Below are 18,633 nucleotides of genomic sequence, written 5' to 3' on the forward strand. Positions count from 1 at the left end.
AGATTTTACACAGGCATAAGTTTATCTAGATACAGTTTAATCTTTTACTTCGGTGATTACTTTATCTTTATGGCCTAATACTTTATGATTTTTCGATAACAACACTTTGAAATTTTGTAAAAGTATGGGTTCAATTGTTCAAACGCTCAGTACGTCTCTATTATTGCGCGACACTCACACTACAATAATACAATATACGCAGCCAGGCAGCCATACATTTAATGTGTTGACGAAAATTTGTTATTTAATTATAACTTATAAGTAGTGACGAATGAACCAGACATTTTTTAATTAGCAATTATGTCTTGGCATTTGGAAAATAATGAAAATGCCGAAAGTGTGAAATTGCTATAAATTTATACCTACGTCTTACATATAGGTTAGGTAATTTGAATTGTTGTTATATATAAAACAAAATAATATTCATCATTCTTGACAATTTTTTAGACAAGCAAATTTTTTAATTACTTAAAACGATTTACTAGGTATATGATATAATTTTTCAATACATTTATTTGAGGTAGAATGCATACTATACTCATAAATTCATCGGTAGAGTGTATATTATATGACATCCATCCCATATGTATAGAACACAGGATTAATTTATTAAACAATATTTTGTATTATATTTAACAGTCAAACATTAAAATATGAACTGTAAATCATTTATTATAATAAAAATTAGTCACTTGGTAGAGGAAGACAGTGAGTTTCAGTTTTAAACTAAATGTATTAAACAGTTCAATTTAACACGGCAAAAAATTATTAAAATACTTAAAAAAAAAAACTAAAATAGTTAAGTCTCAAAAAATGTCTAACATTAATATTTTGATAAAAAAAAAAAAAAATAAATAAATAAATAAGTTTCTATTTAATAATATTATAGACATAACACATTTATATTAATGAAACACAATGAAAAAAAAATTGATGTAATGTACAAAATGGAAAACAACATTTCAAATTGAAATTACTAGGAACAATCTACAATTTTATAAAAACATTAAAAACATGTTTTGCTTAAAGTGGAGTATTTGAAAAATAAAGTAATAATTTTTAAATTTTTTTACTACTGGTAAATTATGTTAATTGTACAATGATAATTATATAAGTAACACATTTAAATAATATTTCAACATAATGAGATAATACAAAATGGTAAAAATAAAAGCATTTGGTATAAGTTAAGTCTTACATTGAAAAAAAAGGCAAACAATAGCAATGTAATAACGAATCACTTTAGAAAACAATTAGAATTAAGGTATTAATAACAGGAATAGATTAAAACTTGAAAGGACACGATACAAACAAACAATAAATTTATTAAACAAAATGTCAAAGGATAACCAAGGGTAGAATACTATTAATGTTAGAATTTTGCAGCAATTTCATATCATTGAGCAGAATTTTTGTGTAGTATACTATTTAATAACATTTCAATTGTACAATAATTAAAAAAATTGAATATTTTTGAGCTTTTGACATAAAATTAACAGTAAAAAGGCACTTGACAAGTACTATTATTGTTGCTTTTATAAATTAACAATTTCATTAAGTAACATATTTTTAAGATAACATTAATAAAAATGATTTGATAATTGAAACAATTAGGCAACATACAATAATTTCAAATATATTAATAGAATATTTAATTTTGTGATAAATAATAAATAAGTTGTAAAATAGTATAACTTCTTATATTCAAATTAAAACAAAATGATACACATTTAACTAATAAAATAAATGTAAACAAATGTTAAAGCTAACTTTTTCATTCTCTATTAAATAAAAACAATTTGAAAAAAAAAATTAACGTTAATCAATAAAAATAAAAATGTATCACACGGTAGAACAGAACACACAAATTAATCAACATTTATACATAATAATTCACTGGTTTAGTAATATTGCATTTAACATAATATAGTCTATGTATCCACATTTGATTTGATTATATATATTTTATATAAAAATATTAAATAATATTTGTGCTGTAAAATCAATTATGAAGAACTTATATATAGCACATTCATATAAACAAATTTAATTATAAACTTAAACTATATTTTTAAGTTATTTCTAAAAATTATTTACATTAATTCTGAATAACAGATTTTAACAATGTTAAGTGATGTAAAAAATAAAAATGGAGTAACTATCTACCATAAGTATACAATTGATGTCCATTAATAAACATTAACCCTGATTTTTATGTCTTTAATACATATGGGAAAACATTATTGGTGTAAAATCACAAGTACGCTTAATTTGTATATTTTATAGTAAAAAAAAGACACTATTTTGGTTATAGCTGAAATACCCTGTACTTTTTAACATTTATAAATATTTATCTATCATTTTAATATTGCTTATGCTTTATACTTTTCTTAATTTATTTAACTTATAGAATGGCACCAAATTAATTAAACAAAACAATGTAAAAATTTGTTAAAAAACCAGTCTTTGATAATATCAATTACACTAATATCTATTAATATCATATTACTTGCAAAACAATTTTTTTTCTAATCAATTGGAAAATAGTTATAAAATTATGAAGAATATTTAAATTGTGTATAGTTAATTTATTGTAATATCAAAATATATTAAGTTGAGAAATTGAATGTAGGCAACTACATAATTATTATTTTTCAAAATATTATTGATATGTATCGCAATAACATATATTAACAATGTGGATTATTTAATTTTAATTAGAGTATTGACTCAAATGTATTGATAGTTAAAAATGTATGAACTAATTTTTAAATAATAATAATATGTAATAATTATATTTTCAAAGAAATTAATTAGTACAAATAAGTCAAGGGCAGAGAAAAATATTAAACTTTTTAAAATAATGTTTAAGGTCAATTAATATTATAAAATGTAATATTCATTTAAAAATTATAAAACATTTTATGCTTGCCTTGGATTAGATAATTAAGCTAACACGCAGAACACAAAAACAGATTTAAAATCTAAATATTTCTGTAGTATATTAATTTTTTTTAATTAAAAAATTTGAATCTTGTTATTCAGCAAAATATCATTTCATTTAAAAATTAAATTGTGGCCGAATATCATTAAGAGCATTATGTGTGAAACAAAACGGTCATTAAAAAATATTATAAAATTAACTTCTTCAAAACTTAATAATAGTCGTAGTGTTGTACAATAATTGACAAAAATTACCATGTATATAATATTAAACGGTGGGTTTAGCAATTAGCTAACATTTGTACTTATCAATTGATTTAATTTGTAGGCCATATGCTTGGCAAAGGTGGACATATTGGGTTATTGTAAGCTGTATACTCAACAATCTGTTGTATCATGGATGGAAGAGCAATAAATCCATACATCTGTCTCCACTGTAGTTCGTATAGATGTTGTTCCGCATGAGTTGTAGACATATCTTGTAATTGAATACAGGCTTCTACAGTAGTTGCCCATATAGTCTCTAAACAGAAAACCATCTGTAAGCATTCAGTGGTTCAATGAAATTTACTCAAATGTACAAACCTAAATTTTTTAAAGATTTATGATCATGATTTATGTCCAAATTCATCAATGCTTCTGTGCTTATGACTTCTCCTATTCCAGGTAAATTATGCAATAATGGATATAAAATTTCATTTGTTACAATAGTGGAACCCAGCATTACGTGATTTTTGACCATTTCCACAATCTTAGAATTCTCCTAAATCCAAAAAACATCCGTATAAATTTTAAGAAATCTTATTGATTGAATAAATATAAATTATAATTGTTTTACTTTATTAGATCCATCAAGAAGGCTTGCCCAAACGCGAACAGGAACATGGGCCGTGTCAGCAATGCATAGTACTCTTTTGGAAAAATTATTATTATGAGATGTGGTTGGTACTTCTAAACTCATGTTGCCATCTGGAAACACATCTACGATGACAACAACATCAGTGCCACCAAGTTTGAAGTCGCCGACTATTTTTTTCAACTGCCACTCGGCCACTTGAGCGCATCCATTGTAAATACGTTTGGCTACATTTACTTTGGTCCTACCTTCTCCATTGACGTCACTGAGCGGCATATTCTTGCACCAACCTGTGAAAAAAAAATCATCTGCGTTGAGTATGTTTAAGACACATTTCCGCAATACTATGCAACTAACTGATGATTGTCACTTACTGTCAATGACTTTCAAGGCATAACCCAATTCGCATTTGAAGTCGGCAAAGAAGGACGCGTGCCTGGCCGGCACCTTCTTCTTGCACTCCAGGCACACCCAATTGAACTTGTCAACAACACGTGCACGATGCCACTGCATCTTTTCTGTGGTCAGACACTCGTTATTTGGGCACTTCTGTTCCTTGGCTATTAGTCCGTTCTTCTTGAGCCACTCGCACAGATCGCCCTCGCGGCCGGCCGCGAGCAGCGGCTCGACAGTAGTCTCGAAAAAGTTTGGATCGCTGCAAACACCCGGCATGATGGACGGCACGACACGACTGTACAATAATTTGTCGCCGCTTACGCGCGTACGACTACCATAGGGGTGGTTATTTAACAATAATTAAACAGTAATTCATTATTTTATCGTTACGACGATGATACGGGTCCGATCGATAACCGAGTCCCCCTGCACGAACGATCACGTCGTACACGGGCAGTTAATACTATCGTAATAAAATAATATTTAATATAATGATATTTGGTGGTCGCGTACTCACTCGCTAATATCCGGAGGCATCGTTAATGCTTCCACCCGCGACGTGTGTAGGTCAGTTGTCAGTCGCGTGTTTGTCAGATTGCTCGACGGGGGCGACTGCAGGCGTACGGGGATTGACTAGGACGAGACTTCTACTCTATCCCGAAAAACTATTTTTTCGGCACGATTGCAATTGAAACTAGGGTCGTCGAGTCGGAAGACTGGTGAAGAAGCGGCTGCTGCTAACGACGACGACGATGCCGTTGCTGCTACTGCTCGTAGTGCTCGTACTACAACAGTCGTAGAGGAGGAAGGGCATCGTCTCGTCGCGGTCTGTTCAAAGTGCTCAGTGTTGGTGCTGCGGCGAAGACGGAAATTTCGACGGCGGCGGCGGCGATAATAATAATAATAATAATAAAAATAGTTGATAATGATATTGTTATTATATTATATATGTATGTTCCTCGCGAGCATGTGTTACGGGGGATAAAAATAGCCTGTTGATTGTTGTTGGGGCGGCGTAGGGGAGAAAGGGTCGGACGTAACGACTCGTGTAGCCGTGGTGCCGATGGGTCGACGGTGAAATCGTTGGATTGGTAGACGGGGAGGGTGCGCGATGCGTGGGTGTCGTAAACGAGATTCGTTAACAGTCAGTAGACGTGATAACAGATACGCGTGCTCGGTCGCCGACTTGACCGACCACCGCACCGGCAACGTCGCATTTCCGCCAATACTGATAACGCGTACTGACAGAATGCAGGATGTTGTGATAATATGATAACGCGTACGTAAACATTGGCGGACGTCGAGGCCGAAGAGATTACTGTTTACTTAGATGTAGGTATAAACGTATAATGTTATTATGATTTCTCTCGGAGACTGATAAAAACGAAATTCCTACGCAAAAAGAAATTTTATAAACAAAAAAACCGTCGGAATTCCATCACAGCGCACGTCTTCTCTGATTGTTTTCGTTCTCGACGAAAAATGCACAAACACAATATCGTCGCGTAACAGGACGCCGATGTGCCCGGTTTCTTCACAGTACGTGCACTCCGTAGTAATTATAGTATTAATATCATTGTGACCGTAGTATCGGAGACGTCGCTATACACTGGGATTCGATTGCAGAGACGCGACGAAAATGGATGACCTAGGTGAGTTATTAGTTATTAGTTTATTGCCGTAGATATGTAAAGATACCTAATAATATTTAGTCAACGAACTGCAGTTGTTATCACTGGACCTGTCAACGTCATATAATTGTTGTGCGTATTTAATATACGTGCAATGTACAAACAAAAAACTTAAAAATTGTATTAGGAATTTTTATAATGCGATTTGAGTAAAAACCCCGCAATGTATAAGGACTGTCGGTGATCAATAAAATATTGTAGGACAGAGTATAGTTTACACGTAGTGTAAGACGTAAGTATCTAACAGCTATAGTAGGTAGGTACTTATAAAAACGAGTAATGACAAGTATCATAACGGTGTATTCGTTTAGTCGTTTATGATCGAACCATCAAAGATATTGCAAATTTAGTGTTTTATTTTCTTTTTTGTCCCAGACTAGCAGTGTTGAAAAATAATTAGGCAGCTCCATCGGTTTAAAATGGATCAAATATATAATTGTACAAACCGCATCAGTGGTGATCGTGGTAGAAGGAGGTGGCTTAGCACGACTCAAAAAACTTCCCCGTTTTACACATTTTATTTTTTTATAGATCGTGTGATGTAATATTCTTCTTAAATCGGTTTATAATCATTTAAAAATTTATATTTGGTAAAGTTACCTATTGTTAATAATTGATTCAAAAATAGGATAATATGTTTATTTTTTAATCTATTTATGAGTTATGAATAACTGCTAGTGACTACAAAAACATTAAAATAAATCTGGTAAGAGGAAAAATTTGCATCCCCTCTGGGGAAGCAAAATACTAACAAAAGTCGGTCATTTGGGGTCAGGTATCTAATCTATATTTTATAAGACTTAATTTGAAATATGTGAAATAAATGTTATGTAATTAGAATTGCTGAGCGAACTTGAAAATTGTTCTTACATATATCAAAATAAATAGTGGATGGGTAGTCTTAACCTTGTATTATGTGCTCATTCAATCCCTTTGTGCACCATAACGTCCATAACACACGCATATCCACTGTCCTAGTTTCAGCATTGTAATTTTAATATTTTATTTTATTTTTTCTAAGTAAAATGTATATTTTGATTTTATTTAAGAAGATATTAATTTCAATATTTGAGATTTGCGTAGTCAATTACAAGTATTCCATCTAAATTCTAAAATATATTATTTTATTACCTACAGTAAAAATCTTGTTTTGAATCTACACTTCTACAGTGACGAATCCTTTAATTTTTTTTTCTCTTTATATGTAGAAATAATATGTTTAATGTAACTATCATTAGTGTTGGAAATTCGAAAAGCTAATCGTAACTGGTAAAGTTTCAAGTCAACTAAAACTGATTGCTGATTTATATTTTCAATGTTATTCATAATACTATAACATCACGAGTTTAGTGCCTCAATACTAGGTAATTTCTGTATCTTGCCCGGCTTTTATTGATTACTAAAATACGAAATGTATATCGAAATATTTACGAAAACACTTTAGTTTTAGATCAGTAAAAATACTCAAAATGTTAAATAATTTTTTTAAGTATGATATGTGAATTTCAAATTTCGTAAATATTTGTATTTAAATAACTCATAAAAGTTTATATGGCTTTACGTAAACTTTTTTTTAAACTATATTGAGGACAATTATGAAGACTCTTGAATTAAATTTTCAGGTTTTTGATCATGCATAAACACTGATTATTACTTTCGAAAAAGTTTCATGTGCTTAATGGTTTCAAATTATTCTAAAAATTAAAAAATGATATATTGTCTATAGCACCTAAATGCTAATGTTTTGTGAACATTATAAGTGTTGATTTTTGAATGATAATAAAATAACCATAACTCGATTTTGTTAAAAAGTGGTATTCTGTGTAGATACATTCCTGTTTTTCTGTAATTCTATAAAAAACTGATCGTTTTTACTTTTGACCAAAATACCAATTACATCTAATTTGCTACCAGAATCAAAAGAAATCATTTTTATTACCCGGGAAGGTGACGACACAAAACAAAATAAATCATTGTAAAATACATTCGTTTGCTGTTCCTCCAATAATTTAAAATCTATTTATTTTCACTAAATGATTTAACTTTTCTTAAGTTATTTCATGATTTTTTTAATATTTTTTTTTTTAATAATGTAGATTAAAAATTATTTGTTGAATTAAAATTTTTGACAATTTAATACAAGATTCTACTTAAGTTATTCTTATATCTGTATAAAATATTAAAAACACACAGTCACAATTTTATTTTCTATATACTTGAAGTACAAATTGTAACTAAGTTCGTTAAAATCACGAAAATTTACAAACAAGTATTTTTTAGTAAACAATTTTCAATTTGTGTAGCTTAGTTATGAAAATTTAATAGAATATTTTACATATAAATAATTCATACAACCAAACTGGAACTAAAAAATATACAAAAACAATTATTTTTAAACATTGATAGTTCATATTTGGACAAAATTACGTATTTTAACGATGAATAACAATTCCCATTATTTGTTATAATTTAAAAACATTATTTGTACAGTCTTAAAACTTTTACGTGTATGTATTATGAATTCTACTTTACGCATTAAAATTTTCAAATGCAATATGTAGATTAGTTTTAAGATATTACTAATTTATACCATGAACGTATACACGCTATTTTATGGTAAGGTGGTATTGACTCAAATTATAATAACAATAATTATATAATATAGTATAAATTATATTTTTCATTATTATATGTAATAATTAAATATTAATAATATAATAAATTCCATGTTTTTGGAAAAAATGAATTAACCTACTTGATGTACGTTACTAATAGTAAAATACATTATTTTGATTGGAATATCAAAAATAGTGATATAGGGCATACGAGTAAGCTGATAGACTGTTTCCGCTTATGATCGTTTTTCGTATGAAATGATATATCATTGAATTCAAATTGAATACTTCCATTATCATTACAGTGACCCAGTCGATACATACTGCAGTTTAGCAGAGCGGTATCTATATTTGCCCCCCCTTTTTAATAGGTAAATTTTTATTTTAAAAACTATTATATTCTGTCTAAGCTTTCAATAAGTATAATGTATAATATTCCTTAAATATTTTGTGGTAATTATTTGTATTATTGATAATTTGCAGGATGGGTTTTTATACATTCCTGTTTTACTTGATCATACGTGTCTTTACGCTGCTTATTTAGGTAGAAATGGAAGAATATGATTCACCCAGAATCATTAATTATACAAAAAATAAACTAGAAAAAATGTATTTTTTATATTATTTCACATCAAATTGTTAAATGAAAACGAAATACAATTTGGCAAGTAACAGATAAACATATGAACGTTTTAAACACATGCATATAGCGGAGAGAGTATAGAAGGTTGAATTTCTTAAGGTTATCATACCCATGAACTAGTACCTACAGACATATTTTAAGGTCAAATATTATGATCAAAAATAAAAAAAAACTTAAAATCAATTAAATTGGAATAACATTTTAAAGCACTCTATAAGGATTGAGAAGCTAGCTTATTTGAAATTAGATAAACATACAACATTTGGTTATGTGTATTAAATCGAATATTTCTATAAGGTATGATTTTTTTTCAGTTATTTCGGTAAACTAAGTATTTTGATAATGATCACTGTTCAATGAAAATGAAACTCAATTTGTCAAGTAAAGAAAAACATAAATGTAATAAATAGTACCACACATGTTATAATATAATAATAACTATAAATACATATTTAAATACTTATGTTTTTTTTTTAAATTTTATTGTATATATTAATGATGATTTAATTTTTTTTTAAATACAATAAATTCTTAATTTTAAATCCATAATATGTGGTAGGTAACATAATAATAATAAAAACGATACAAATGGTTTGAAATTATGAGTGAGTGATGGTTCAACAAAGGCGCCTTCTGTTATCAGCTTGATGGAAATGATAAATTATGTATTGTTATTATTTTAATTAATTAACAGTCAATACCATATAGTTTATCCTTTATTAAGTATAAAATTTTTTACATAAAACCACTTTAAATTTAAATTTACTACATGTCTTTATAATATTATTGATATAAAATAATCCCGTTTAGAACGTCGTATATGTATAGTACTGACTGTGGTTTAACTTTTTATTTGCCGATTCTCACACCGGCCTTCAGGATAATAATATAGTATCTCCCATAACAGTTTGTCTGGTGTCCGTTGACACACGCGTTGTGTTCTGTTCATTTGCTGAGTTGTTTTACTTTAATTTTTATTATTTTTTCTATGGTTTTTAATAAAATGTTTAGTAGACACACGGATAGAGTGAATCTGGCATGACTCCTATTCGATAAAAATAAATCCCGGAAATCAGGACCCTTAGCACACACAGTACCAGTTCTACGTTACCCGTTGGTGGTATTGTGTTTTTCGTTAGGTAGGTAACGATACAATTCGTAAATTGATTTTTATGAGTGTACAAACATTTTATTCTGGCGCATTATTTATTTGTCAACTGCAAAAATGGATAAAAATATTTATGGAAAACTACAGCCTCAACAATATCATGGCACATATCAACCGTATAGATGTACACGAAAAAATGGTTCAAAACCAGGATGTGAGTTTGTTTATTTACATTAGCTTATGTTACTTTTTTAATAGACGTTTAAAAATGATGGGTTTTATTATTTTCATTCACATAATCTATGTATACAGTATACATGTATAACTTCTTGTGAATAACCTACATTTGCCAAAATTTTCATTTCATTTTTGTTAACTGATTTGATTTTTATGCCAAAATCCTTTAGAATATTGTCTTGTCTATTTATTTATTTTTTAATCTAACGATATTATCTCTACAATCCTAATATTTATACGTGTGTATTCTGTATAGAAACTTAAATACATAATTTTGTATATATTATGTATCAGTATGAGTGTACCGTGAAATGTATTTTATAATATATTATAAATAATTTTGATTTGATAAGCTATATGCGCGATGTTGATAATTGTTATTATAGTTAGTATATAATAATAATAAATAAATAACTTAGTTTTATTTATATTTCAATAACTTATATTTCGTGATAAGTGATAATTTGATAAATTGTAATTAATTTATTAATTAACAGAATTTTACTACATGTGGTGTGAGTGTGCGACATTTTGTGAGACGCATTAAAGTAGGCCAAACCCATATAAAGTAGATTCCAAATAAGGCACCTATTAAAATTGAATGCAGAACTGACTTCGTATAATAGAAAGTATGTTTGAGTGTATTACCTACGTAATCATTTGGAAAAAAGCTAAATACAATTATATTGAAAAAAATTGATGATATAAAATGAGTTAAAAATGATGAATGGTCCATTGCTTTGTCATAAACTATAAATCATTTTTCTTTAGATAACAATAATATAGTATATAACCTTATATTACATAATTATTTTAAATATTTGAAGGTTAATAAGGTATTAACTAAAAAAATGTAAAGAGAATATAATTTGTCACCGCAAGTTAACTTCATATAAAATACCTACTAATAATATACATATTACATATACACCTCTAGTATATACCTTTCGATATTCAAACACAATTATAAGTCTGATTTTTACGACACATTATAATTTTCTAGTAAAATCAACTATATTATTGAAAATAATTGATAAACATTTTATAAATAATTTTAATATTAACCTTGCATGATCTCATTAATACATTTTTCGTCAATGATTGTACAATGTTATTACTTGTTAATTTATAAATATTATTTACTTGTAGTTTGTACCTATAATTATTATCTTAAATCAGTCAATAACTTTATAGCTATTAATATAGTTTTTATAATTATAAAGCTTCAATACATTAATAATACAATAGTTTAAAACTAATTTGATTTGAATAAAATCAGATAAGTATCAATTAAAATCTTAAATTTAATTTCAAAAACTTGACAGCTTTGGAAATTTTATGTTTCTCATCCTTTCTTATAAAAGTAAAAATTAACATGTCTGCACTATAACTATTTTTAGCAAAAATATTGAACCTGGAGAAGCTGGAGGTTAACGTCCTTTACGTTTATTATTCTTGGCAGTTACAATAATTGTTAATTATACTACAAATCTGTTTTGTAGATTAGGTTTTCTACAAATTATTTTTTTCTTATTCAACATTTTCCTTATTATTAATTATTCTAGTAATAATTAATTAAAAATATTATATTATTTCCATTGTGTTAAACATAATTTAATGATGTAACTTTTTATAAGTATTAAAGTACCTACAGGTATGTACCCAGTTTCATATTATATGTACATTGTACAATAATTTATTAACATACGAGTACCTATACTAACTTTTTGCAAGCTGTAATTTTGTATTTTATTTATCAAATTCGCGGTTTGTTATTATATCATGTTATTGTAATCAGTAACAATTTTAAGATATTTTACTTGTTCCTACTAATAATGTAGGTTTTTATTACGTTACAAAATTAGAACATTATAGCAACAGAAGAATAGTGAAAAAAGTTTTTACATAGGTACTATTAGATTAAAAAAGAAACCTATAAAATATATCGTAATTTCATCACGGCTCATTTAACATAACTGTTGCAGGCGATATGCTTCACTACGTACCTATATATTATATCATATTTTATTTATATCTTTAATTATACATAACCGTATCATTTTACATTTATAAACCCCCAAAAGCGTCTTCGATGTAAAATTAAGGTATATGACATATATTATATGCTTTTGATTTTTTATGCTTAACATGTAGAATGTAGATACTCAAACTTCGATTTATTTATTAGAAATAAATTTAAAAAAACAGCACGTTAATCGGTATCTATTGGATTTCAAATTTCAAATTTTGGAGGAAAATAATAATTTAAATTTAGGTTCAATAGAGTTTTTAGTAATAAATTTACATTATTACCAATCATATTTATAATCACTTATTTCAAGACATTAACTATACATTATATACATGCAAAATTTTATATTCAGAAATAGATAAATGTAAATGGACAGAATTAAACATATATAAAACCGGTTTATACGATTCCACGTCTATATTAATTCTATATTATTGTTGTTTAATATTTAATTTAAAAATTATAAATATTGAAAGAGCAAATAGAGCTTTGATCACGATCTGCTCTAAGTAATTTATCTTAGCGCAAAGAACTTGTCATATTGATTTTACTATCTTAGCTATTAAGTGTCTGCAAAAATGCAACACCTTTAGCAAAATACCTTGACGCCTACGGACTCCTCCCTTTTTTTTTTTTTAATATTACTATATTATCATTGTGAAAAATTCAATTCTGTGTAGGATGATCTCGATTTGGTCCGGATGTCTCTTTTAACAACCAGTTGGTGTTCTGAAACCGAGTTGTTTGGTTCATCGAGTTTCGTTTATATCGTGAAAGTTTATAATACTTCTAAGTGTATTTACCTTAATAATAATTAAAAATGAAAATGAACGGTTAGTAAATTTTTAATTATTGTATACTATTTATTATGAGCGAGTTTACTGTACATTTCTTCATTTTTTTGAACGATGCGCACTGTTGAATTGTTAGTTCCATCGAATATTATTCGTGTTAGCATAAACTATCGAATAATTCGATGATTTCAAATACCACTTAATTGTTTGGATATGCTAGACTATCAAACAATCCGATAAGCCTATTCGATTCTGCCTAAATTTGTTTCTTTACGATCATTGAACATTTTGTTATAGAGAACTATATTTTAATAATATAATAGCAAGTCTTAAATACTGTGTTAGTTAAATTTCCCATTGAAGATATTATAGTCACATAACATGTTTGAACTTTCTTTGTATTTTCATAAATAAAAAATAAGCTGTAGCACATATCGTTCTAATATTAGCTATATAATAAGTGACTTTTATATAGAGCATTTATCTCACTATTCGTTAACGTATTATATTTTTGACCTATTATAAAGACAATTTTTTTTAAAAACATTAATTTTAACTTTTAAGATTTTTGAAATAAATAGTTAATGAAATTATTGATACTTTGACATTACATCACATCCATAAAATATTAATTTACATAATGAGTCAATAAATTTTTTTTTAAGTCTCTAAGATTATTATTTTTTAAATTACACATCATAATATAAAATGATTTCAAAAGTAACTAAAATCAATAAAATTGTATGTAAAATATGCAGGTTTAATATGTACAAAATTCATAGTGTATTTATAACTAAAATATTCATTTTTTTTATCTTATTTATAAGTTATGAATGAAACATAAATATTTATACTTATTTACTGTTCTAAAAATATTGTGTATATTATAAAATAACTCATTGTAATAAGACATGTATACTCGTTAGTCACCTAAGTTAGAATAAAAAATTAATGAATTAAAATATGTGATTCGATGAAAAAAATATTACATAAAAATTATTCAATCAAAATAGATTATGTACACTGCATACTAATAATATGTAATATTGTATAATTTACCATTTATCATTGTTGTTGTATAAACCATCACTTTGTGCATGAAATAGAAATAAATTAAAATACCGTTACATGTTTTTAAAACGTTTTTTGGTATTCCACAAGTCCCATCCGGTTAATTAATATCTGTTCTTAATTCTTAGATCTTTCCAATTTTAGTGTATTTATTAAGCATCGGTAGAAACTTTTATATTAAAACGGGTCACTGCCGGTGATTGTCTTTAACTTGAATAATATCTATTAGATATATTATTTTACTTGGTATATAGATTAATTATTTATTCAGGTAAATTATTTAATACTTGGCAACCTTGACTGAAAATGTAATTATGCGTACTTATACCAATGTAGCTATACGCGCGTTTAATAATATTATTTCATAAAATAATTTGCATGTTTAGAATTTTGCATTTAACTCAAATTCGTTTTAAAAAATTATTTTCTAAAAGTTTTACAAAAACTTTGGGATCGTTCCAAACGTAATACTTAAAAAAATTCCGCAAATAACGTTAGCCTGTATATTTTATACACTTATATATTGTTATCGTGGCTTAACGCACGCCGCCTACACACGCTGAGCGTAGCTTATTGATCCAAAAAGGTGTTTGGTTCTATTTCTATTTTAAAAACAAATCCTCTAGGTTCTATTGGCCTCGATATAAATTAGCCAGTTTTCTGCGTGCAGCTCTTCGAATTTGTCATGAACGTGGGTATTATATTCATAATCTGATGGGCTATAATATCGCGGTTGATATAGTGCGTAAAAACCCACACCTTAAACGTGCGTTTTATTCATGTCATAAACATACAGTTTTTGTTTTCACCACGGACTCGTACCCAGCTTCAACAATGATTGCGTTTTAAAATGGCATTGACGATTTATGACACGCGAATATCATATTTTATATATATATATACGTACATTACACAGGTATATTTATTCAAATTTTAGTATAAAATCATAGGCGTGGGAAATGGACAGTGGAACTGTTGTTATACATAAAAACGACAAATCATCTTATATAGGTAAATTATGTTATAATAATATTCAGTGTAACTTTAATTACTGTGTAAAAAAAAATTGTTCAATAAGTGTGAAAAATATGAAACTATAAACTTCGCTTTACAAAGCATATTTTTATATATTAGTTATATTACACAATATAATAGAAAAAAATACAATCAACAAGTAGTAAATAGTATTATTATATTTATGATATTTCGTAATTCTTTATTTATGTTTATTATTTGTACCTTGCGTAAGAACATACATTTTATGAGCTTTTTTTTTTTATTAATTTTTGGCACGATTATAGCGAATACCTACAACTATTAACTAATAATCATAAAATTGGTGACCTAAACTTGTAAATAGGATTAACTAAAAGAAGATTTATTAATTATAATAATTGTATGTGTTCAATCATATATTTATATTTAAATTTTATATTAATAATTAAATTAGTATATTTTTTTAAGTTAATTACAATATAATACGTAATTTAAGCTTTTAACATATTATATCTTAATGTATTTTGTATTTTTATATTTTTTTTAAATTCCGATTAAATTTTGTATAAGTAGTTTAATTGTACAGTTACCTAGTTACTTAAACAAATTATTCATACTTAAATATGATTACTGGGTATGTCATCGCTATATGATAACTCGTGACCAAATTATTTAATTAATCATAATTCATAATATATTACCTTATTCCTTATACATATCATTGAAAACGTATTATTGAAATTATCAGACCAGAATGTTAATACTTTTGCATTACTAGATGTCACATTGTTACCTATTTAAAAATAGCATAGTCAAAGTTCATAATTATAAATATGTTTAATTAATAATATTTTGACAATAATCATCTTATATTTTAGACGTATTGTAAACGAAGTATCTATAGTAATATTTTTTATTTGATGATACGTTATATTTTTGGGTAAAAGGATCACTAAATGTAATCCAAAAGTTAATATTTTTTTTATAATATCATTTTGTAAATGCAAAAACGAGTGATCATTTCTAATAACTTAGCTATTTTTAATCTTAATAGCTCTAGAATTCTAGGTTTCAAATATAATGAAAATATTGTGGTGTTTTTTTATGTTTACTTAAAAATTGTGAATTACGAAGTTTTAAAATTTTAATTTTTATATTAAATATCAAATTTATTTATATCTAATTTTACTTTTAACATCTATTCACATGGCTCACGTGCGAAATTGAGTTAAAATTACTTTTAAAATTGGTTTTATTTTATGAACCAAATCATCTATATATACATACTACAACGTCGTGTCACTTAATTATAGTCTAATATAACGCACCTTGTACGCGCCCATATATTTTGTACTATTCATAAATATGTTATGTGTGTTTGACATGCAAATGATGAATGATCGTGGCAAAATACCGTTTTCTCATTTGCGATTTCCTTGTATAAAAATGTGCATTACCGCATATTACAGATCCGCCTATAATGTCGCATAACTAATAACTATGTTAAACTTGGTCATTTTCATCCGGTAATTTATTTAGCGGATGTAGAGTGCTCAGATTGCCACATCATACACATTAAACACGAATGTTAAAATATGTGCGGAGGATAAAACATGTTTCAGTTCTATATATAGGTACTAACTCGGAACTCCTATAATACTATGTACATGTCATACATTATATATTAGTATATTCATTGGGCGCACTATATATGTAGGCACTAATTCACAGGTTTAGCTTTTATATTATGATGCATAATTTTCGTTATGTGTTCAAAAATTACCGTTTATAATTTATCATAAATAATATTAAATGAAATATTTTTAAATTCGTTTAGATGCATTGCTTGCGGATCTGCAAAGCACTATACAGCAGACCAACAAATTAAACGGTGGCGTCAACGGAGGATATGGAAGTATTAATGGCGTTCGGTCTCGATTGCCTTCTGCTGGTTCGCCGATTGCACATAGTCCAGTTCAACCACCTGAATATGCTACGGTTCGATCTCACAAGATTGAAAGGTCAACTTCAAATCCTGCGGTTCGACAAGAACTATCGGTATAAATATTATCAATGAAATACCTACCAACATTTTCTTTAATATTATTTAAATGAAAATGCTGTTATTTTTTCTTAAATTAAAAATGAGTTTCATGTACATATTATACTGTTTACTGTGTAATTCAATAAAATATTTAGTAAAAGTATTTTTCAATTTTATTTTGAAACATAATACGAGTATACTATACACTGTATAGTATACAGAATGATTCACCAAGTATTTAACACAAATTTTCAATTCAATAATGAACTTATTCAAATTCTAATTTTTGTAATTTTTAAATAAACTTAATGTCTTAATGGCTATATTTTTTAATACTTTAACCGTATTGTTATACCATTTAATAAAAAAGGGATTAAGGCGATAACAACTTTTTTTTTCTAATGAGAAACGACCTTTTTCTTTGTAAATTGTTAAATAGATGATTTTTTTTTTTAATTGTAATACATATAAAATGACGAGTAGCTTCTGAGTTGTTCAATGTTTTTACATATTATGATTCATAAAAATGTAAAATTATATTATAATATTTAATCCACATAGTACTTATTATTCTTGGATAGTTTTACAAATTAGGAAATATTAATAGATTAATATTAATTACTATAATTTTCAAATAGCTTTACTGCTATAGCCTCTATATATCTTCTAAACCTTTTATTATTGACTTATTATTCTTTTTATACAAAGATAAATTACTCATAACTACTTAATAGTTAGTACTTAATAATTACTCATTTGAATTTGAATTTAAATAAATCAATATTTTCGAAAAGTCATCTGTTTAACAAATGTCAAAAAAGATGAATAGTTCTCATTTGAAAAAAAGAAGTTAGTATCAGTATATCACTATTGAATACCCCATAAATGGTACAAAAATAAAATAATTTTAAAATAAGGTCCTTATAAGTAGATATACTTAAAAATTACAGAAATCATAATTTAAAAAAATTCATTATTGAAAAAAATAAATGAAAAAAATTGGGCTGAGCTTGCTTAGCGAATCACCTTATATATTTTTCTACAAACATATAAAATATTTTGAGATATTAAGCTTGTCTTGTATTTAGAAACAATTATCTAGTAACATTCCTGAGTTTTTACTCATTGATAAGAAATATTTAAACAGAATTTTTTTTTTTTATAAATATAAGGTTTGAATGAACAAATTATTAATTGTTGACTTTTT

General features: G+C 26.8%; 2 protein-coding genes across 7 annotated transcripts in view; one reads left to right on the forward strand and one right to left on the reverse strand.

Annotated features, from left to right (window-relative positions):
• Window positions 1-549: 549 nt before the first annotated feature.
• Window positions 550-5,344, reverse strand: LOC132930969 (uncharacterized). Its single transcript, XM_060997105.1, has 5 exons — window positions 4,713-5,344; window positions 4,174-4,526; window positions 3,782-4,089; window positions 3,529-3,706; window positions 550-3,466 (listed from the first exon to the last, which is right to left on the reverse strand). Exons 1-5 carry the CDS (start codon window positions 4,730-4,732, stop codon window positions 3,261-3,263), a joined length of 1,065 nt encoding a protein of 354 aa, XP_060853088.1. The 5' UTR covers window positions 4,733-5,344; the 3' UTR covers window positions 550-3,260.
• Window positions 5,345-5,499: 155 nt separating this feature from the next.
• LOC132930968 (paxillin-like) overlaps window positions 5,500-18,633 on the forward strand; it is a 28,460-nt gene continuing 15,326 nt past the window's right edge. The window contains exons 1-2 of one of the 6 annotated variants that reach the window (XM_060997101.1): window positions 5,500-5,847; window positions 17,220-17,440. In XM_060997101.1, the coding sequence (XP_060853084.1) occupies window positions 5,835-5,847; window positions 17,220-17,440 (234 nt within the window). In that variant the 5' untranslated portion in view covers window positions 5,500-5,834. Of the gene's footprint in view, window positions 5,848-10,077; window positions 10,467-13,243; window positions 13,355-15,089; window positions 15,398-17,219; window positions 17,441-18,633 lie in introns of those variants that run through there. The other 5 variants (XM_060997099.1, XM_060997098.1, XM_060997104.1 and 2 more) reach the window with 5 other exon arrangements.

The sequence above is a fragment of the Rhopalosiphum padi genome, chromosome 4, assembly GCF_020882245.1.
Source record: "Rhopalosiphum padi isolate XX-2018 chromosome 4, ASM2088224v1, whole genome shotgun sequence".
Classification (NCBI taxonomy): domain Eukaryota; kingdom Metazoa; phylum Arthropoda; class Insecta; order Hemiptera; family Aphididae; genus Rhopalosiphum; species Rhopalosiphum padi.

Coding starts and splice junctions, on each gene's coding strand:
- LOC132930969 (XM_060997105.1), bottom strand. CDS start 4,732: ATGCCTCCGGATATTAGCGA. Junction 4,090..4,173: donor TGCCTTGAAAGTCATTGACA/GTAAGTGACAAT, acceptor TTTTTTTCACAG/GTTGGTGCAAGAATATGCCG. Junction 3,707..3,781: donor TTCTTGATGGATCTAATAAA/GTAAAACAATTA, acceptor TTTTGGATTTAG/GAGAATTCTAAGATTGTGGA.